This window comes from Aythya ferina, assembly GCF_964211825.1.
Source record: "Aythya ferina genome assembly, chromosome: 5".
Lineage (NCBI taxonomy): Eukaryota > Metazoa > Chordata > Aves > Anseriformes > Anatidae > Aythya > Aythya ferina.
This window is the reverse complement of record NC_140301.1, coordinates 31,921,424-31,944,489: the sequence shown is the minus strand read 5'-3', so window position 1 is coordinate 31,944,489 and position 23,066 is coordinate 31,921,424. Positions and strand designations below refer to the sequence as shown.

At 46.8% G+C, this 23,066-nt stretch overlaps 1 protein-coding gene across 4 annotated transcripts in view; it reads left to right on the top strand.

Moving 5' to 3' along the window:
* Positions 1-23,066, top strand: part of MAPKBP1 (mitogen-activated protein kinase binding protein 1) — a 95,984-nt gene that overhangs the window by 23,948 nt on the left and 48,970 nt on the right. For all 4 annotated transcript variants that reach the window (XM_084519924.1, XM_084519922.1, XM_084519923.1 and 1 more), the window contains exon 3: positions 1,864-1,955. In XM_084519924.1, the coding sequence (XP_084376050.1) occupies positions 1,864-1,955 (92 nt within the window). The remainder of the gene's footprint in view (positions 1-1,863; positions 1,956-23,066) is intronic.

Sequence of the window (23,066 nt, the reverse complement as noted above, 5' to 3'; positions counted from 1 at the left end):
GAACAACGAATGTGTTGACGTATTGAAACAAACCTGGAAGAGTAGATATCCCACTGGCCTCCTTTTCTCCTTTCCCCCCTTTTTAAGCAACATTAAACTGAAACAAAACTATTTCCGTGCTTTACTGGGGAATTTGTAAATGCATTTTTAATTGTATGTTCTAATGCTAAGCAAAAATTCAGTGGAATTTTATAAAAGCCGTGGTTCCAGAGATGCTCATTTTGTGAGGAAAGGAGGCAATTTGGTGTTTTCTTACACTATCTGAAAGTATCTGGGGTATGTCATTACTAAAAGGGAAAAAAAGACTGAGTTGCTCCAGAGGGCAGGACGTGAAATCTTGCACTTTCCGTGTCACTGGTTTGAAGCCAGCCCAAATTGGAAGCCACTGAAGCACAGATGGCTCGTTTTAAGCGAGCTGGTGGCGCCTCGGCCCTGCTTTACCTGTTGAAGCAGGGTAGCTCCACGTGGAGTTGCTTTTACCACCTTCTCCAGTAACTTGAGCCATGGGCTCAGCGAGACCTCGTTTCTTCACCCTACAGCCGAACTCTTCAGGGCTGGTAAGCTGCGTTGTCAGGGCAGCGTGGGGAAGCCCGCCCTGCCCCTACCTTTTTTGCTCCACGTTGGTGTAAATGCAAGATGCTGGTCTGCAGGGCAGCCATTAATGATTGCAGTAATTATTACAATGGGGACTTCTTATGCCGCGTCCATGCCTTAAGGCCTTAACCAAATATAACTTAGATGATGATAATTAAAAACAGAAGGCTGTGACCCAGTAAAATCCATGAATTTGGCAGGGACAGCAGTTCTGAGGAGGAATGTATGCATAAAATATATAATAAATAAAATCAAGCTGTGCAAATGTAAAGGAAAGAGAATACTTTCGCGTCTGTCAGAACAATCCCAAGGCTGAAAATTGCTTTTTGCTCAGAGGCTGGGTCCTTTCATGTCACAGACCAGACTTTGTGCAGTGTAATCTCGCTGCAGCCTTTTGCTTTGGGAGAGTGCTGAATTCTGATGCTTCCTCTGCCAGCGTGCTCCCTGAAATGTCTTAGTCCTCCCTATCCCCCCCCAGCTTTTGGTTTTGCTATTCCTGGCTTCTTGCCATAAAGGCCTGACTCTGAATTTCTGTCTTTCAAGTAGCTCTTCCCAGTTGCATTTCATTTCTTCTCTTGAAATAGTTGGGATTTTTGCTCGGGGAGAAAGCAAGCATTTTGGATTGTTGTCTCTTGAGTGGGCCATTGGTATATGGGCTTGTGAACCCGATAATGTGAGCTGTTCTGTCTCTTGAGATTCCTGGGGAGGGATGTGTTTGTCCAATGGATGTGGTTTCTAGTTCAAGCTATGTGGGAAAAAAATGACTCTTCAGCTCCTATGAATATGGGACTGGGACCACACTGAACCACCTACCACTGGATGGAGGAGATAAAGAGAGTGGGGCAACCTGGAAAAGATGTCCGGGAAGATAACTGTGACGAAAGTGGTTTGCTGCTCGTGCTGAGAGGATGGGAATTGCAGGGCAGTGAATGTGCAGCCCAGCTTCTTGCTCTGTACTAATTGCTGCATGCAGTCCTCTGCAATATTTGGCAGTGCTCTGGCACAGACACAATAATCAGTGGATGCATAACTCCTTCTCTGTACCCTGGCAGTATTTTACTGTGCCGATGTTGAAGATAGAGGAGGGTTAAACACTTGTTCTGCGCCTGGGTGCTTGTCAGTGAATTTATAGGAGCTCTGAATTTCTGGGAGCTACGATTCTTCTCAGTGCCATTATACAGTGCCACACCATCAGCATCTGTTTATGGGTCCATTTGAACTGCACTCATATCTCATAGTATTTCTTGTTTTCTTTTTCACATGCACTAGGTGACCTTGGAGAAGGTGTTGGGGATAACTGTGTCGGGAGGCAGAGGATTAGCCTGCGACCCCAGAACTGGCCTCGTTGCTTATCCAGCAGGGTGAGTCACAAACTACATTCTTCAAAGCTAAGATTAACCAGGACTGATAAATCAGCATAAAGATCCAGGGTGTTTCCAGGATGGCCTTCGACGGGGAGACTATTTACCATTCTGTAGTCTCTCAGCACAGGAGAATGATGAGCATTAGCACTGCTAGTGTAATTAGCAAGGGAGAAGGACTGCATTTTACCTGATGAGTTTTAATGGTATCCCATTTATGGAATCCCTTTCCCACCTCTTGCTCTAAGCTAGGTATTAAATACATTGTGGGCTTTTTAACTATGCTCTGTAGTATGCTGACCTTGCACATAACTCAGTAGGATGCTCAAGCCAGTGAGTACCTAATGGAGCAGGTGATGCTTTATGTGAATTGACAAAAGCCGCCTTGTACACGCCCTACAATTCAGAACTTGCTATGTTTCTCATCCAAATGCGGAGAAAGAACTCAGGCTGACAGCCCCTTGCTTGGGGGTTCTCTGGAGTGCAACCCATCTATCAACCGTGGTCCAAGTGTAAATAGAGAGATCTAGATGGAGACACTGGTGGACAGCAAAAAAAGATGCCTAGAGTGAGATAGCTGAGGGCTGGGGAGGTAGCTTTGTTAGTTGCATGTTTAGCAAAATCAGAGACATCCCGGGCCAGATCCTGATCTTGCTGAAGGTGGAGCCTACTCAGAGAGCGTATGCCTATGGAGGAGCAGAGCACGTCAGAGTTGCTGATCTGCGGAATGGGATTCATCCGAAAAAAGGTAGCACCTGAAAAAATGTAAAAGTACTGTGAGAGAGGCAGGCTGATGTCTTAGAGGGTATTTTGAAAAAGCAAGGGAGGAAAAATGTTTTCAGTACAATATTTACCTTGCTGGTAAAGGCACAACTATTGAGATGGGAGGCGACTATGACTGAGATGGGAAGATACGATACTGCAGTGGAAATAGATTGGGTAGACAAAAGAGTGACCTTTCAAGAAAAGTCTTTGCTGCCCGATGTGGTGCCATGTGAAGATGTTCCAACTGGCTCTAAACTGGATTGCTGGAGTCCATACGAGCTTGTCTCTTCCTCTGAGCTAGTTTATTCTGCCGATGAACAAGCTACGGGAGAAGAGAGAGGGTGGTATCTCCAGATAGCAATGCATAGGCATACTCTTAAATATGAAAGCTGAAATTAGAAGAAAGGAACTTCCACGAGAATTATGGATGATGTTTTCAGTCACTCAAGAAACTGGCTAGCTACACTTGAGGTTTCTGTGTATCTTGCTGAAATAAGAGGTGGGGTCAATAAAACTGCCCAGAAATTCTTGCCCTTCCTGGCCAATATTCTAGTTCACAGAATTGCTGTGGTTGGAAGTGACCTCTTGAGATCATCTCAGCCAAGCCCCTGCTCAAGGAGAGCCACCTACAGCGGGTTCTCCAGCACCAGGTCCAGGCAGCTTTTGAATATTTCCTCAGATGAAGGCACCATAACCTCTCTGGACAGCTTGTTTCTCGTGCTGGATACTTACACAGTGGACTTTTTCTTTCTTTTCTTGTTTTCAAATAGAATGTCATGTATTTTCACTTCTGCCCATTGCCTCTTGCTCCCTCTGTGGGCGCTACTGAGGAAAGTCTGGCTCCCTCTTCTTCATTCAATCTAATCTGATGTTTACACACATTGATAAAGTCCCCCCGAGCCTTATTCTCCAGGCTGAATAGCCACCTCTTATACAAAAGGTTCTTCAATCCCACAGTTATCTTTGTGGCCCTATGCTGGCCTTGTTCCAGCAAGTCTGGATTTTTCCTGTATGGGAAAGCCCAGAACTGGACGCATAGCCCAGATTTGGACTTGCCAGTGTTGAGTAGAGGGGAAAGATCTCTTCCCTTGATCTGCTGGCAGTGCTTTTCCTAGCGCAGCCCAGAAGGCTGTTTGTTGGCTTTCTTTGTCACAATGGTTCATTGCTGTCTCATGATCAGCTTATTGTTCCCAAGGACCCCAAAATTTTCTTCAGAGCTGCCTTACACCCAGTCAGCTTCCAGCATGTACTGGTGCCTGAGGTTATTCCTCAGGACTTGGAGTTACCTTTTGTTGACCTTCATAAGGTTCCTGTTGGCCCAATTCTCCAGCACGTCCAGGTTGCTTGGAATGGTGGCACAGCCATTTGGTGTCAGCCACTCCTTCCAATTTTGTATCAGCTGTGAACTTGCTGAGGGTGCACTCTGCCCTGTCCTCCAGGTCATTAATAAGGAGATGAAACAGTAACGGCCCCAGGAGCAACTCCTGGGGTATACCTCTAGGGGTTTGCCCCGACTGGACTTAGCGCTGCTGATCACAACCCTCTGGGCCTGGACATCCATCCAGTTTTCAGTCCACCTCACTGTGTACTTACCTAGCCTGTATTTTGTCAGCTTGTCTCTAATAACGTTATGAGAAACTGTGTAAAAGGCTTTATTAAAGTTCAGGTAAACAACGTCCACTACTCCCCACTCACCTGCCAAGTTAGTCACCTCACTGTAGAAGGTTATCACGTTGGTTAAGCATGCATGATTTTCCCTTCATAAATCCATATTAACTACTCTTTATCATGTTCTTTTCCTTCATGTGGTTGCAAATGGTTTCTAAGATTAGTTGTCCCATCACCTTCAAAGAGATTGAGGCAAGGCTGACCTGCCTGTAGTTTCCGACATCTTACTTCTTGTGCTTCTTGAAGATGGGAATGAAATTGGCCTTCTTCCAGTATTCAGAAACCTGTCCCAGTTTCCGTGACCTTTTAAAGACCATTGAGAGCAGCCTTGCAATGCCATCAGCCAATGGTCCTAACTATGAATAGGCTGGTTTGGTTGTTATGCCAAAGCCTTTCAGGAACCAGAGATAGTGAGGCTGCAGTCTCGGCTGGGTAAGATTCATCTGGTCAAAGGAACTTCTAAGCTGGGCTGACTACAGACTGTCCTGCCTGCCCTGTTCTCTTCTGCCCAGTGCATGCACTCCTTTGTCAGGAGAGCCTGGGAGCAAGGTTTCTGTTCCTTGTTAACACTCATTAGCTGTGATGAGGGGAGCCATGTCAGCCTTGGAGCTGTATCAATGGTGAAGCCAAAGAGCTTCCAAAGGACCCTCACGTGGACTTCTGAGAGAGTCCTGAAGGTAAATACAGCTGAACAAACCACAGTTTGATTGCTTTCTCCTAGTTTTTCTGCAGTGTATTGAAATGGATTTTACTAGTTGAGTCTTACAAGGCCATTTTTTTCTTCCTCTTACCACGGTGTGTGTGTGGGGGTGTGTGTGAGGTTCTTTTTTTCTTAAAGCATTTTATATAGTTAAACTAAAGACATTTTGAGTTCTGCATGTGTGCTTGACAGCATCCTTTATGCTCGAACTCTTCAGAGACATGCAGATATATTCCAGTGTATTGCCTCTTCCTCTGAATCTTTTCTGACACTGAATTTATTCACACTTGATAATGAGAAGGAGAGAGAGAAGAAAGCAAGTGCGGTAAAATGAGATGTTTTGGACTCTTGGATAGCTGAAGATAAATGAGTTCTATTAACAGTGATCTCTTATGAGCTGGTGCATGCCAAACACGAATGTAATCAAGCTTGAGGACACCTGGGGATTCTTTTGGATAATTAAAAGGCTATGTGATTCCTTAGGGCTTTACAGAGGGATTCGTGTTCACACTTGTTGGTGGTAGCATCTCTTGGTCTGGGCAGGAAACCTATGGAATATGCCAGGTATTTTGTAAGAATTTGGTGGCTTTTATGACTTGCTGCTTTTGTGCCACAGCTAGCCTGTTTTGTGATGTTGATGTGATTTGCTACAGTCAAGACGATCTCCTGTCGCTAGCTTAACCTAGCATTTGTTAAGAAGTCAGAACGTGAGAGAGGTATGGGTGCAGACCTTACAAGCTGATACAGGTTCAGTTTGTTACACTTTTTCCCTTCCCATTCTTATTTCTAGTGGATTTATCTCACCTGGGTGATTTGCAGGAATCCTGACATAACTAGTTCATTGGTTTTATTTATTTTTGTTCCTATTTGTTTGAATTTGCTGGACACTATAACTTCTTACATGAGGCTGATTTTGCAGACTGAGGACCATGACCTGTCCTTGCAACTTGGTCATCTTCAGCTGTGCTCCAGTGATTTCCTCAGCCTTCTGCTCATCTAGTGAGGTTTTGTAATCCCGACATTCAGAAGCTTTACTCCTCCAATCTGTCGTACCCCCAAAAGGTGAATTTACGTAACATCTCTGTTTTCCTAAGAACTCTTTCAACATGCCTAGGTTCATTTGGCTGAGATCAAAACAGTTGCCACAGGCATCCCAATTTATCCAAACCGGGCATATAAATGCTTGTTTGAATGAGGACTTGTGTATTACAAGCTTTGGTGTTCTTTGAACAGGATCTTACTCTGGTCTCTGGTTTGTCTAAAATAATTTTTTAAAATACAATGCTTTTATGGATTTTCTCTTTCCTGGTGTTTTTGAATCTCCTGAAAGTAGCAGTTCCCAATGCAATCTGAGCTCATTCCAGCTACACATTGGTGCCAAAGAGCTGAATGTTACTTTATTATATTCTTTTTCTTCTCACTGGCTTTTGAACCTTTTATCCTTTCTCTTCTTTGACCCTAATGAGGTTTTCACTCCTCCAGTGGCAGCTTTGCTGCTCTGGTATTGTTTTAGTGTGATGCTTGTGTTATAGGAAGCTTTTTTTCTTCATGCCTGCCAGAAAGGCTAAAGGCACAGAGTGCTCCAGATATTTTAGGCCACCACTTTCATATAAGGCTGTTGTCTTGGGAGACAACACAACATACAAGAGAAAATTACCTCCTCCCCTCCCCTAAGGTCTTATATCTGCTGCCCATGCTTGCCTGTTCTTATGCTGACAAGTATAATAAACCCAAAGTTGCCTAATTTGATCTCTGGTAGGGTTATGCAGTGAGTGAGAAAGTCAGCTTTGTGGGAGGAGTGAGGGAGGACAGAAATGTGTTGAATATTTTTGTTTCTTGTGGCAAGCCTGGTGCTCTGTCCATTTTTTTTTTCCCAGTTTGTTTTCCACTTCTCTTTTTCTCTGTCCTTCTTTCATTTTGGTTTATTCTTTCTTTCTCTCCCCCCCCCCCCCCCCCCAAGTAGCTAGTTGAGGTTCTGTCTCCTAGAAACAAGAATGGAAACAAAGCTTAGAAAATCCTCTGAGGTTACTGATGACTAGCATTAAAAAGGGGGGAAGAAAAAACAAACCTTTTGAAAGGGGAAAATATCTATCCATTTAAATTCCACACCAGCTACTTAGATAGCTTAAGGCAGCTTATCTATTTTTTGGGGGTGTGTTTGTTGCTTTTTGAGCCTTGTAGGCTGGTGTGGCTGATTTTATTTTGCTTCTCTTTATTCCTCTTTCCTTGGCTCGCAGTTGGTCATGACAGCTGGTTGAGAACCTTGTCCTCATGTGAGATACCTGTCTGCAGGGGAGAACAGCCTGTGCTGTTTCCTCTGTAGGAGCAGGAAAGTAGTGCTTTGTGCTGTTCAGCATACAGTGTCTAACTAACACTCTCATGTTCTGGCCAGCTTAGGCCGCTCTCTAGCTCATCAATTCTTAGCTCTTCTGATAGAATTCATTTTTTTTATTTTTTTTTTTTAACTTAGTCTTCCTGCTGGGGAAATCTGTATTTGATACAGAGTGTATGCAATGAGTTGACGATCTTCAACCTTCAGCTCAGCCATGGCTCTTCACCAGCTGAACCTCTAAAGCCCCGTGTGAGTTTAATAGTCACTCCTCTCTGAGACAGCGAGAGGAGACAGCTTCTTTGGGTTTCTCTCAGAATCGACTGCTGCCAGTGCAGATGCAGCCCACTGGCTAACTCTATGCATGTACAGTACGTTTTTTGAACATGGGAATTGGACACCCCTATGTTCTATAACCATTTCCTAACGATTTACCCTTGTTTGCAAATGGGAAGAGGGGACAATAAAAGCAGGAACTAAATGATCAAACTTAAGATGAAGATACTCACTCTCTTTTCCTGCTGCTATTTGCCACGAAGTCATGTCTAAGAGCTAGACTTTTTGCTTCCGCTTTATTGCCTTGTGTTTTTAAGATAGGACAACTAATACCCAGACCTGAGTACTGGTATGATGTGTTCACCATCAGAAAACTGCATGGCTGTCTGAGTCAAATTTTGTTTTACTGCTGCTGTTCCATGCATGTTGGACAGCAGGGCAGCAGCCTCTCCTGTGCCAACCTGTGCCGCAGCAGCATTGAGCCACCATCTCTTGTTCTCGTTTCACTTTATTTCACCCTGCTCCACCCCTCATCCTTGGCAGATTCACTGTTGAACTCCGTCAGCCCTCCTGAGTCACAACACCCCTGCTCCCGGTCCACAGATCCAAGGAGGTGAATGCCAGGTCCTGCAGCAGCAGGGCAGTGACAAGGGTCTGTGTCACAGCAAAGGGAGGAAGGGGAGGAGCACAGCAGGAAATGAGTGAATCGCTTTTAATCCATCCAGGAGTCTGCTTAGCATGTGTGGAGCTCTCATGTAATTGAGTGGTAAAATCCCACTGGAAGCTGACGAGTGAGGACTTCATTTATTTATTTATTTATTTTCCAGAAGTGGTTGTTGGTTTGCTCCCAAATACCTCTCTCCAATTCCAGTAGACAAGCTATAAGGCTAAGTGGTTTCCAGATATCCACATGTGGAGCCTCTTGGAATGTCTTACTCATCATTTTCCATCATTATATAGATAATTTATTATGTTGTGCAGTAATCCATTTAGAAGAATTTTCCTTTACCTTAAGTTGCATAAAACCCACAATGAAAGAGTAACATTAAAGATAGACATTGCGTAACATTACAAGGCATGATGAAGATGCTGCTGCGCTCTTTTTCGTTTCTCTGTAAAGTGTAAGCATTTCGACACCTTATGTACTGAAATGAATTGTGAGAAGCAGATCTAGTAGAGGACTGCTGGTGACCAAAGTGAAATTCTGTTTTGAATTGGGATCTTCTCAAGACTTACAAACATTGTGGCCAGGTTAGAATTGGTGGCTACGTGGAACAATGAAATCCTAAGGTGACAAGCATTCCTGCCTTTCTTCAGAGCACTTTTTATCTTAACTAACAGATCACTTTGCTTGGATGCTTCAGTAGCAGCGGGCTGTAGAAAGCTAGAGGTGCACAGAAGGGATCTGCTTCTTTATGGACCCTTTATCCATATGGACCCTTCATATGTGTGTGGTTTGTGCAAAGCTCTGCAGCTTTGTGCAGGTACAGCTCTCCACTCATTTTTCCCTAGTGTAAATGGTAATGCTATTGAACCCTATCCCATGTGCAGCTTGGGGTTGGTACAGGGACACTAAGATACTTGAACTGCTGGATGGCCAGTAGATAAATGCAGTCCTGCTGGTGCTGGCTCCTTCAATTTTACTTCACTCAGACTTCTGAAGAATTTCTGAGCTGCCTTTGTGCGTTCACTTCTAAAGGAGGATCCTGCAGTATTGTAAAGATTGTAGAAACCTATCCTAAAACAAGAAGTCTGTGGTTCAAGGCAGATTTTATCTGCTTTTGCCAAACTAGAGGCAGCTTATTTTGTCCTTTTAAAAATGGTACAGTCATCTTCCAAGGGTTAGACCTTTTTCCTCCTCCCTGGTTCCCAGGAATCTGGGCTGTTGTTAATGCGCTTCTTCTATGAGGATACTGTGGTTGCACATGCCATCTGGGGAGGCTTTCCAGCTGGCAGAGTTGTGCTTGTGGACCCAGAGAGGAAGATAAGAAAATCCCCTTTGTTTAGATTGTTAAAAATAACTTGAACTGAAGAGCTGTGACTGCAGCTGGGTTTGAGTTGGGCCTTTACAACCAAACAACACATTTTTTTTTTCTGTGCCAAAAGTGAATACCATGAGGTTTCACTGTTCTGAAAGCATCCAAAAAGTAGGCAAACCCATCCCTCCCTCCCTTCACCAGTAACAAGAGATCCTTCAGAGTGATGAAACAGGGATACGGTTTACCTCTTAAAATCTTTGGAGGGAAAGGGTATTTCTCCAGAGTGCCACACACCAGTCTAGCCTTCCAGTTACCACAAGCTGGATCACTATTCTGTCATGTGTACCGAACAACCAGCTGTTAAAGCCTCGGGACAAACAGAGCTGAAATGTGACACTGTCCCAGTTACTATTCGAGGCTCTGGCAGCAGGAGTTCTGGCATGGCATTTTCCCTCAAGCTGCCAGGTACCAACATGGCTGCTTATCCCTGTCCTTGCACAGAAGCCACGTGCTACAAATCTTTTCTTCCGAAGTGTTCCCTTTGTGCATCGACTCTGCTCCTGTCCCATCAGGGTGAGCCTGTGCTTATCTGTGTTTACATGCTTCCTCCTTTCTGCCAGGCACCAGCAAGGGCTTGCAGAGTGCAGCTGTGCTCAGCACAGCACACATCCATGCTGCTTACATTCCTGTGTGACTGCAGGAACCCCTGAAGTGCTGAGAGAGCAGCTATCTGCCCTTCTTCCTGCAGTGCTTTCAGTGAGAGGAACCTCCCTGCTGACCAGTGATACCCACGCTCACCAGGCTCGGGGACTCAACAGCTGAGGTCTGGTGACTCTTGGTAGCAGAGGTTTCACCAGCCACCCACAAACAATCCAAATCAAAACTCTCAAAGCCCTGATAGAAAGCCTTCACCTGTTAGGGTTGCCAGATGGTTTTGGTGTTGAGACTGAATATAGATTTTATTTTTGAAAGAATGTTCCAGTTGTAATGAAACTCTTTGGGATAGGTTTCGTATTCATTCACCAACAATTCTCTGGGGAGGGAGTGAAGGAGCAGGAGCAGCTACCTTTTCCCTGAATAAATTGTGTGTGAACAGTTCCTTGCCCCTGGTAGGCAACCCTGCTCTGAGCTGAGACGGTAACTCTCTTAATTCCTTCTTCTCTTCCCTGCCTTGAAAATCAGAGGTTGGGAGCAGGAAAATGTTGTTTTGTATTTGGGATGAAAGTGAGAGTTTGTTTGGAAGACATGAACACTTCTGAAAAAGTCTGCAGTAGAGAAGAGGCAGACCAAATTTTCTCAGTTCTGCAATATGCTCTTTTTGGTCTGCTGTGGGGCTGGTTAGTAGAGAAAATCTCCTTTAAATCTCTTTGCTTCTCCCAGCTTGCACCTTTTTCTAAAAATAAAAGTACCTTTTTTTTTTTTCCTCCTTTATAGAGCTGTAGATAATAGGAGCTGGGTATTAAACAGATAACTGAAAGGTGCTGTACTGTACAACAGTCCTTGCCCTTGCTAGTTTGGATGCACTTCTCCCAACATCACATGAGAGAACACGAGAGTGTATTTATTTGCCATTTCTTTGATTATTAAAAATAAAAAAAACACTGTGTGATTGTGCTCTCATGTCCAGTGACGGAAATGCTGGGGAGGGGAAAATCCTGGGGAGAGGTTTTTTTCTGTGCATGATGCTGTGGTGGTGTGAGAGAGCCCTAGGTAAAGGTGGGTAGTGTGGGTAGGGCAAGTCTGGGGGGGGAGCTTCAGCCCCGTGCCTGTGTCGGGGGGCCAGAAGAAAGTTTATGTTAGAATGTGGGTTCTGGCTGCTGCCAAAAATGCTAGTGATGAAGAAAGTGAGAGAAGGGAAGCGGGAACACTTTTATCTTTGCAAGACTGCAATGAAAATTCTTGTGACAAAGAAAAAGCACTTCACTGCCCTTGAAGCTTTCCTGTGCCGGATTCCAGAGGCTGTGAGCAGGGAAAGGTAGGGCAGCGTGGAGGAGTCCTGCGGGTTTGCTGCTGTGCGGGCTGCCTGACAAGCTGTATCAAGGAGATCTATATAATACGTATTTGCTGCTGCATCCATCTTAATTCCAGGGTAAGTATTGGTGTCCCCTCAACATAAGAGTGTTACTGTGCCTCTCAGAGTAGCTACAACAGCTGCTCTTTTAATGATTTTATTCATCATATCTGACTTCAGCCTCCCTTATTTATCAACAGAAACATTGGTTGGCCTCACTCTTTCACCATGCACCAAAATGTGCTAATTACATTTGAATTTTAAACTGGGAGGCAAGCTAGAAATGAATCCCCTGTGGATGGGCAGTTTGTTACTTCGTGCTTTGATCTCATTAACCAAGCAGTCCCGTAGTGAGGGTCATTCACAGTTTATGCGCAAAGAAATTACAGTGAGAGAGCAAACATGCCTGCTTTATTTAAGGACAGCTCTGGTAGAGCTCTGCAAGTGGGAAGCTTTGACTGATTTGGCAATCTATCACGTGTCCTTGGGATAAGGAAGAGGAGCAGTTGCAAAGCTTGGCTACTTGGGAACACGCAGGCCTTTTTTTAGCTCGATGCCCTGCAAGCCCCTGGGGTTTGTCATGTCCTGAGAAAGGAGGGGGCAGGCTGAGAGCTGTGTGCCTGCAGGTAGCAACCTGCGTGCCTCCCTACCTGCTCCGTGCCCCTGGAGCAGCCCAACCTCCCAGCAACCAGCGCCTTGGTGCGGCAACAGGACGGGCTTGTGAGCCAAGTCCTAAGCTTGCATAAGAGCGAGGGGGGGGAACGGGGACTGAACGGCAAAGTCTGGGATGAAAATGAGATACCAACCGCCTCGGCTGAGCTCCACCCTCTCTAAGAATCTCAAAACAAGCTCCGTGTCTCCTGGCAACCTTTACACAAATTGTGGAGTTTAACTTGAAAGAAGTACGTGGAGTCCAAAGTACCAAGTACCTCGACAGGTGTGAACAAGGGGGAGTGCTCGTTTCCCTCTTCCTGGAAGCCCTGGCACTGGGGATGGTCTCAGGTTTCAGCCGTGTCAGAAAGGCAAGAAGTTAAAGGTGAAGCAGCATCCTGCTCAACAGGATGGCTAAGAAGTGCCAAGAAGTGTATTTTGTTCATTGTGAGCATGCCCACGAGTGCAGTGAGTATTGCTTAGGAACCAGACACAGGACCTGGCACTCCCCGCGGGCCAGCGCTGGCGGCTGCACCCCGCAGCGTGTGCCCAGTGCCCCAGCCTGCTGCAGGCACTGCCCGCTGCTTCTGCTGGCAGCCAGGGCCTGGCAGGGCTGGCATTAGCTAATTCCTTGTCCAAATTCCAGTGTCGGTCAGCACTCTGGGACAGTGCTGCTCCATGCACTCCAACTGTGCCGCATTTCTGTGACGCGGGAGAGGTGTATGAGGAAGCAGAGGGATCTTATCGTGGTTGCTTCTCCTTCCAGGAAAACTGTCTTTTCAGGCCTTGTGATAACTACTGCTCATTAGCTATTCTGAAGAAAAATCTGAGTGTGGTTAAAGTACTCTATATTATCTGAGCTACAGGCAAAGCAGAGGTAAATGCTCATCCTCCATTAAAGCCCTAGCTGTCACAGGGCTCCTGCAAAACACAACGCAGGCAGAACTGAGTTTTGTCAAGCTGAGAACATCTGAGCTGTGCCTGCTTGGGGAAGCGAGCCCTGAGCTTTTGGGCCTTGGAGCATGGGTCCTGGCAAACTCCTGCCCCCTCTTCCAGCAGCCTGGGCTTGGAGGGCTCTGGAGCGGGCAGAGTTGGCAGGAGGCTCCCTTGCCGGGGCTACAGCAGCTAACTGCTGGGAGCAGGCAATTCCTTAACGCCACGCTGTCAAAGAAGCTGGGTCATTTCGTCTCCGCTGCTCCTATGTAGATACTGCTGGAATTATGCTTACCGAAGCATTCAGAGGGAAAAGCTGCTCCAGTTTTTCCGCTGCAGCGGAGCTTTTGCTGTGCCTGCTCAGGAATGCAGGCGAGAGCAGCGCTGGGTTGTTGGCTGCCCCAGGGGCCTGCCACAGCGCGTTGCTGCCCGCCACAGCCTCCTGGCAGGGGGACGATGGGCAGGGGGCTGTGAGACAGCCCTGCTGCTGTCTGCTTCCTCCAGAGGGTTAATTAGATGAGACCAGAGGGGAGTTAAATTGCATTACTCCTTGTTTTGCTCTCGTGATCGATGCCACTGTAATATTGGCTACGCTGAATGCTAGCAGTAACACAATTACAGCCCTGAGGCAGCTGCCAGGAGCTGCCACGTTCGTCTGCCCCAGCTGATGAGTTTGCTGCATTGAGCTTTCTCCGTGGTGCCCAGGAGCTGCTCTGGCATGGTGAGGGAATCCTCTGGCTGCGCTTGCTGCTGGAAACAGAGGTGTTGGCCAGTTGTCTGCAAGTGGGATGTGGTTTTCCTCTGCGACTTGATTTAAAAGGAAGAAACTTCAGCTTTCAAGGCTTTGTGGCATGGTAGGGACTGCACTTACAGGGAAGTCAGTGCAGACCTGCAGTGTAAATCTAGCTGCTCTCGTGTAATGCCAGCTGGGGCTGTGCATCTCTTCAGGGAGCTGCTTGCTCCCAGGAGGGTGCCTCAGGGGGAGCTGCCAGCCTTTTGCAGTGTGCAGTTGGGCTGGAGAGCTGAACCTGCGCACGGCTTGGTGGCAGATTTCACGATTCTCCAGTAATTTGCTTGTACACTTTGCTTTTCCAGATCTGTGTTGTTCTTGTCTTCCCCTCTGAACGACTATTTACTTTTTATTAAAAACAAAGCTTTCTTCTTTTCTTCTCTTGTCTTTGACCGTTTCCTCTTCCCCTAGATCTGTACATTTTCTTTCATCTTCTTCTAGGCATTGCCTTTGGACTTTACCTATAAGCATGTTGAGTGTAACAACGAGGAAACACCCCTTATATATACGTGTGTGTGTGTGTAAGTCAAAAGGGCAATAACTTATTGTTAGTATAACTGAAATCTCAGAACTGTAATTCAGGGACCAGTATTAATCTACCACTAACTGTTACATGAGAAAGAGAAGAATAATGCATTAGAATACTTCTATACAGAAAGTCTCAGTAATGGGAATAATACAGCTCAAACTGTAACACATTTCTTCATTTCTGTCCCTTGTGTGTGGTGTTACATGTATGCTCACCCTTGTGTGCTTCCTCTGGATCTTCAAAGGCAGTGGCTAGAGGGGAAGACCGTAAGTGTTCAGCCTTTGTAGTCCTTCACGGGGAGGAATGTGATGTGGCTGTGGCTGACTGCTTCTTCCTCACTCCAGGGTCCACTTGGGGTGATTTTTTAAATATATTTGCTAACATGCTTTACACCTTTCTCTTTTCTAGCTGGTCTGCAGCTCCATGTTACTTCTGAATTCACTTTGTATGGTGTCTTTTATGCATGTTCGATATTGTTTCTTTGTTCCTCCAGTTTTGTCCACCCCAGGTCTGTATTACTTTTGCTGACCGTGGGTGAGTTGCCCAGAGCCGTGGGGTCTCTGCTGCCAAGCCCGTGCCTCACCTCTTATCACCCCACGCCTCTACTGCCCTGTGCAGCGTCGCCTCTCCGCTTCTGAAGGCCTCAGCTATCACACCGTGCCTGCGTTTCTCTCCACTACATCCCTGTGTTGGTTGTAAATATCGCATTCTACATAAAGTATCTGCTTGTTACTGTTATTTATATAAAACCATGGCTGTATCACACAAAGGTAAACAGAAGTAAAACAAATGAGCCACAGACACCTGGCCAGTTAGAGAAACTGCTGTCACAGCTGACCCAAGCGAAACAAAGCTGTAGGCAGGTCAAGAAAAGTTCAGACAGAGCAAGCGCCACAAGCCTGAGGGCTTTCAGGCTCAGTGCAAAGCTCACAGCCTGGTGCTGAGAATGGCAATACCGTGTTACAGGGCTACATCGTTTGCAGCTTCTTGCTGTTCATCCTCCTCTCCCAAACACAGGGGTTTGGCACCTCGGGTTTTTCACTTGTGCTATAGAAGACAAATCTGGGGCTGTCGGCCAGCTGCTGATGGAAGAGGGACTGGCTATTGGGAGTTAGAGGAGGGAGGGTGGAGCATGGCTGGGGAGCAGGAGATCCCTGAAGCAGGTGTCTTGGCTGCTCTGTAAGGACTGAGAGCTGTTCTCCTCTGCTTGTTGATGTGCCTGTGGCAGCCGTAACTCTGGAAGCCCTCAGTGTATGGAGACAAGCCCTTTCTCGAACATGAACAACAACACAGTGTGCTGTGATTCCAGAGCATCCATCCTGGAAGAAGTTGCATTCAGTGCCCCGGTGAAAGCTCCTCAGGTCTGCAGCCATGTTCTGGTTGGTTGCTTCAATCATCTTAGTAGCACCTGGGACCAGCCAGGTTCTGCTCAAGGCTCCATTTTCTTCTGCTTTTCAGTCTCTCCTGCCTAACTGATCAGCACAATTCCTTGTCATGAACTCTCAGGGAGCCTTTTATTCCTCTAGCCTTCCTGTCATCAGTTGCTCATTGCTCTAGCCCCTGGGGCTGCTGCTGCTTTGCAGCGTTCAGTGGGTGTTTGCCAAGAGCACTGAAATAAAACACAATTCTGCAACTCCTACTCCCAGCCCAGTCGATTTAAAAGTTCGTGTAGGTGTTCTGCTGGCATCGCTCACCCGCCTGGAGGGAAGTGAGTGGTTTTGGAGGGAGGAGGAGGAATGTGGACTCTGCTTTATAGTCAGTCATGAGCCACGTGTATATATACACGTATGTACAGGTGAAGGAGTATGTAGGGGTGCACATGCATGTGTCATCTGTGCCGTATGTCCTTTGAAGCTGCTCAGACGTGCTGGCTGACACACACATCAGTGTGTGTACGTGTGGCTGCTGCTTTGCCGGGCTTTGTTGTTCCGCCTCCCGCTGCTACGGGCTGGAGGAGGAGAAGGGATGTTCAGCAGAGGAGGTGGCCTGTCCTCAGGCCTGCTGGAAGAGGGTTTTATCCAGGCTCCTAAGCAGCACGATTCTAATCCGGGAGGTTTTTCTTCCTCTCCTGGCTTTGGAGCATTGAAGTGAACGAGGATGTTTTGAAGCTGAAGTTCCTGCTGAATCACTGGTGACCACGCAGCCGTGAGCCGCAACAATTAATTTGAGTCATTTTCATCTTCCTTGCAACTCTAACAATTCCCGGTTAATGCACTGCTTTAGACTTAGTCTAGGTTTTCCTCTGAGCTTGTTTCACCCCTCTGTTTCCCCCGCACAGGTTTCTTGTCCAGATCTTTCACAGTGGCCATGTGGCCCAGCTCTACTCCCCATGAGAGCACTTTTGTTGAGTCTCTGGCTCTAGCGTGGCTGCTGGGGAGTTGAGTGTGGCTTACACGTGGGAGGCAGGACCTGGCCACCCATCGTGGCCCTGCATCCATTTTGTGTGAAGCGTGGAGCTTGGCTTTGTTTTCCTGAATCATCATCCTGTGCTTATGCTTGGCCAGTGTTAGAAGGGTTGCCAGTCTTAAAACTCATCCACCCTGCCCCTTAGAAAAAGACCTTGAAATAACCTAGCCTTGGAGGTTTGTGTGTTGAGTTTTCCACATGGGATTGTTCCAAGGGGATGAGGATACACTGAAGAGAGATCAGTAACACCAGTTGGAAATAATTGTGGCCAGGGCTAATGGGAGGTACTGCCCTTGCTCTGGTATGAGGCAGGCAGGACTCCTTCAGCCCTCCAGGTGTTCCTGTTAGAGCTGAAACTTCAGCGCTGTCTTTTTTATGGAATAAGAGGGGCCTGGATCGGCAAACACTCACAACCTCTCCTCCATTTTAGATCTTTTTAACCATGAATGCCCTGAGGTTTTGGACGTCTTATTTTACAGTATCTCGGGTATCTTTTCAAATCTGTGTATCTGTTTCCTGCCACCTGCAGCTGAAGGCCAGACACGTAGCTGGTTGTTTTAAAGAAGCAGTCTGGTAGATGTAGAGGGGCTGCTGAGAGCTGCCAGTGGAAGTTCACCATGCACAGCAGGAACCTGCACTGGCAGTGTGAAAGGCAGGAGCACCCAGCTCTGTCCCCTCGCGGCCTCTTTCTGTGGAGGCCAGCAGATCCCCTAGGCACAGGTTTTTTTGGATGAGCACTTGGAGACTGCCATAGCAGGGGATGCAGCAGTTGTCCTCCTGCTCGCTTTGCCCTTCTCAGTGCATTGGAGGATGACTGGGAAGTGAGCTGGCACTGGTGTTACCAGATTGCTGCTGAGGACGGCAATCAGAGCACTGTCCTGTGGTTATGCAAAGCCAGTGGCACTGGGCAGAGGCATTAGGCTCCTTCATCTTGTGTTCCCTCAGACACGTCCAGGCTGGGCTATCAGTAATGACTGGTGTGAGTTCAGGAGAGGCTGGGTGACAGGGGAACAGAGCCTGCCTTTGTCCCTTTGAGGGTTATTTCTACAAATCCTTCTTGTCAGGTCTGCTCTACCTTCTGGGCTGAATGTATTGCATTGCTTTCCCTCTCTACGTGTGGGTACAACCAGATTTTCATTGGATTTCCTGCTTCCATTATGTGTGATGGAGAAGACATGTGGAGAGAAATGCCCTGGGCTGGCTGTGTGGCAGAGGAAGCTGTGGGGACCAGTGCTGTTTTGCAGGCTCCCCCGATGATTTCTCCCATTTTTGTCAGAGATTTTGAAGAGGAGAAACCTGAAGGCACTAAGCTCTACATTTTTACGGGTTGGTTTAAATACACGAGAGACTTGTGCAGGGGGGAGCTAAAAGTCAGTTTGGCTGAGGCTGTGCTGATGCTGGTAGATGGGTCAAAACCAAGAATCTTTCTCCCACTGGCTTAAGGTAGCTCTGATTGCCAAATTCTTGGAGGCTTGAAGAGCAGTCTGGAAAGTATCTTTACAGTCTTCTGTGTTCTTCCCTAGGCCTGTGCTTTTGGCTGCTGTTGGAGGCAAGATACTGGACCTGAGTTTGATCTGGTGTGGCCATTCTTGTGGTTTTTTTTGGAGCAGAGCCGTTTTTGTGCTGCGTTTTAGTTCCCAGTCCCGCAGGTTTGGGGTGCCACCCAGCCTTTTTAGCAGAACATGTGTCTCAGGTTGGCAACTAGAAATTCCTACTCTCTTAGGCTAGCAGTGCTTGTATTTATTGATCACCTTTTTTTTTTTTTTTTTTTCAGTGGGTTTCTTGTTCAGCAGTCGTGTCTTTCCATTAGCCTGTGTTTGTTTCTGAAGCATGAATTTCTCTGCATCTCTGGCTGCTGCTCTTCCAGTCTTCTTGGTCATGGTGTGGTGCAGGGAGCTCTGAAGCCTTTTATTCTCAGGCAACGATACCCAACTCTTAACCTCTCAACAGATACGCCTTTCTTCTCAGAATGCATTTAATTAATATAGCTTGCATGAAAATACCTATTCAGTTACACAGTCAATGTGCACATCCTCTCTCATCGCTGTTAACCCACTCTCAGTATTGGCTACGAATTAAAGAAGCTTTTTGGCAGGAAGAATTGCAACACAGAAAATTAACACCAGCTTTTGTAGACGCTGCTTCACTCTGATCAAGCTTCCCTTGGCAACCAGCACAGTGTAAAAAAGATTTTGTTCTTATCAATGCCTTTTTTCTTTTTCGTGCATTTTGTGCGTAGGAAGCTGTTGCAGTCTCATTTGAATAGCTTTGGGTCTGGGGAAGAGAGCAGAGTATGAGCCAGAAAGTGAGAAATGGACTCATTTTGAAGGGATGGGACTGTTTGCTCTTTTCATTTATCCTTGCAGCAGCATGAAAGGAAACTGTTGGCCGGGGGGAGTAGCCAATTTCCAGCATAAACTATATACACTTAGGAGAGGAGGATTGCACCCATGAATTCGGCCTCTGGTCCTGTGTCCTGCAAGACAGGGCAATGCTGGTTGAGGGATAACTTGGGAAAGGAAGGCAATCGCTGACTTCTGGTTTTCCTGGAGGGGTGGGTGTCCTGCAGAGGGAAGGGACAGAGAAAACTGAATTGTGCAGAGATCTGTTTGACACTAGCTTGCTGAAGAAGGGTGAGGAAGACAGTGGGTGGAGGAAGGCAGCTGAGACTGGAGGGATGTGCAAGGAGGGCAATGAGGAGATGTTCAGGAACTAGGATTCGGGCAACAACAGGAGTGAAGCTGGGAGGAGGAGAGGCAGAAGTAAAAGGGGGGGGCACGGAGTGACCCGCTGCTGCTGACTTAGTGAGTCAGATGCTTCATGTAAATGTGATACTGACGTCCGATTCCTCTCCATTCCTGCTCCTATATTTAGCTTGGGGAAATTGCTTCTTTTTTATACTTTGGGCTTTTTTTCCTTTTGCAGGAGCCAATGGGAACTGTTCGGACACTCCTTCCCCTCCTCTTTTCCCCCTTTGAAACAACACCAGCTTTTTATCTGCATATATGGTGCACAGTTGTGCATGTGCAAGATAGGGCTGCGCCTTCATGGAGGCTTGGAAAACTCTGCCAGGGGCCTTTCCCTGCTTCCTGGCTGCCTGACCCACATGGGCTCCCTGATGGAGCTGTCTCCAAAAATCCTTGATGTAGCTGTGACAGCCGATTCTGTCCTTTGTGTTTGAAGTTACCTGGGTGCCCCACAGGGAAGAGGAGACCTGGGAGGGAAGCCACAGCCAATTTGTCTTTAAAAGCTGCTTGCATCAGGAAGGTGTTGCTTGAAGGTTGTGGGTGACATCATAGACCTAGAAATAATTCCTGAAATATGTGTGCAATTGCCAATGGCCCTGCAGGAACCGGCATGCAAACAAACAGGACACTTGATCTCAGCTGGCTGATAGATGGTTTGTACAGCAGCAATCTGTATGGCAGTGAATATTTTCTGTAAATGTCTTGGGAATCAGGATGTATTCGTGGATGAAAAGATGCTGATGTCATCGAGCCCTGCCTGCAGCTGCAGAGAAGGTAGAGTTTGTGCTGAAACAGGGTTGTTAACAATGCTGACCTTCTAAACAGCTCGAGAGCACTAGGTCAGTGGTGTTTGTAGGTCCCATGTGAGGTGCTTTTGAAGCTGGTGTTAGTTTTCGTGTTGGCACTAGCATTGAAAAAGTTCTCTTCAGACAAAAGCGTCTTGAGAACTTGAGTTTGTTTTGACAGCTTCAGTTTGGAGAAGGGGTGGGGCGGGCAGAGAGGTGATGTGACCATTATACAGTGCATGTCTGAAGTACTTTGCTTGGTTTGCATCCACAGTGGGAGGCTAGGAACAAAAAGCTGAGTGCTCTCATCCCTTGCGTCCTTTCCACCCCTCTGGCTGTAAAATGCTGAATGCGGCCCTATAAAGCAGCAGACAAAAGTGTAGGGCGGATAGATGGGTGTATGCTCTTATATGCAATTTTCCATGGTAATTATTTTTATTATTTTAACTAAGATTAAAGCCAATATAAACGGAAAGGAGTAGGTACTTTGAGTCTCCTGAGGGCTTGGTAGCCATAATGAAGTTGGAGGAAGCATTGAATAGGTGGGTCAAAGATCTGACCATTCCCAGTCCCCATTCCCTGTATTTTGCTAGACCAATTTACCTTGCTAAAACAGCACACCCAGCATCCCCATGGGCTCTGAGCTACCTCGTCTGGGGAACTGCTGCAGGTTCTGCTGAAGAATCACTTGCTGGCTGCGTGGGGTGGAGGAGCTGCCATGCCGAGCTGAGCTGCAAGTGTCTGAGCAGGCATCGAGGTTGCCCTAAACTCTCAGAAGTGGTTAAAATGGTGAAAGTAGTTAACTTCTATGCTTTGAGATGTGCTCTCCACGACTACACGCCTTCCTGTGCATTTTGAGACGGAGCCAGTTTTCCAAGTCAGGTGCTGCTGACTCCCAGAACAGTGCCTGTGCCCTGCCGTGAGGTGTGTGGCTCGTGGCTGCCATCCTGCTGAACAAGCATCTCTTGGAGCTGCCTGGCATCGTCATTGCTCCTGTGTATGGCAGACGGGAGGGTGATGGTGGAAAACCAGCAGAGCAGTGGGGTAGCTTTTGTTGGGTAGCAGCTCATTTAAGAAAGCAAGCTGAAAAGACTAGTTGAGCCTAGCCAAATAACTTTACTGGTATACAAGGCCATAATATATTAGCAAATATGGTTTACAACTCAATATAAGCACTTGCAATCTTGTTTCTGTAAACATATGGGTTAAAGTGACCTTTTTGTGGCATAAATCAATGCTTGCAGACTTGTAAGGAGTCACTGAATTTTTCTTTTTCCCTTCCAGATAGGGCTTGTTCATTATGAGTCTGACTCAGTGAATCTGACATAGGTGTGTTAAGACAGAGTTAAAATATCCATGCCTGTGCCTGCTGCTGTGGGACTAGAGCCTGCATGGCTGCTGCGGTGCTTTGGCAGTTCGTGGGTGAGCTGGGGTCCTCACCTCCCCCATGGGGCCTGGTCTTTGCTGGGAGCTAAGAAGGGGCAAGGAATCCTGCAGGAAGGCAGGCTGGCAGGGAGACAGCCAGCTCTGGAGCACATTCAAGCTAAAACTCATGATTGTAAGTGGTCAAAGGCTCTGCTGTGTAAGTTACTAAGGGCAAAGCCCGTAGTGTTTCACTATACTATTCTAGGAAGTGGTTTGTTTGCTTGCCTGGTTTGAAGACCGTGGCTTATTTTTTGCATTTTTCCTGTGTTTTTAGACTGTGTTCACTTCTCTGAAGCCCTTTTTTTTTTTGTGCAGGATGCATAGGAAGGTATCTGACAGGATGTTGTGTCTTTCCTTGATTCTTTCTAATGCTTTCTTTGAAGCTTATTGTGAGCAAAAATCGTCACTGTTATAACCCAGCAGGATTTTGGTCCATTAAACATATCCAACTTCACAGAATGGAGTTTGACTTTGCTTTTCTGCTTAGCGGAAGGCTTGGGATTAGATGGATTCTCACATCTGCTAACTTCCTATTTCATATCTTGTGATTTGCAAGGCTTAACCTCCCCTGACTCGTTAATGGATCACAAACCACCTGCTTCTTTACACTAATCCTTCAGAAATAAATAGCATAGCTTTGACTTGAAACTTCCCAGTTTGGTTCTGCAGGGTAAAAAGCGTGGAAGGCTCAGTCCCAGCCTGAATGGGCTCCTGCTTTACACTTTCACTGCTCCTCCACAAGTTTGTGTCTCCGGTCATGGCTGTCTGACTTAACCGTTAGGAAAGTTTGGTGCTTTTATGACTTTAGTTTGGGGCATGGGTGGAAATGTAGAACAGTCTGACTGGGGGGCATTTCTTGTGACTGGTTGGTGATGTGGAGGTTCAGGCTTTGGTACCCTCTGACAGTGTCTGCTTCGAGCTAGTGATGTTAGTGGAGCATGGTAGCTTCAGCCAAGGGCTGTGAGCGTGAGGCCTTGGTGTGTCAGTGCTCCTTCCTCTTTTCTTTTCCATCTCAAAATGCACACCTGCCAGCCCAGGTGAGGCCCTGTCAAACCCGAGCCGTGCCTGCAGCGCTGCTTGCCCTGAGCACTGCCAGCAGCACGGAGAGGGGCCAGGA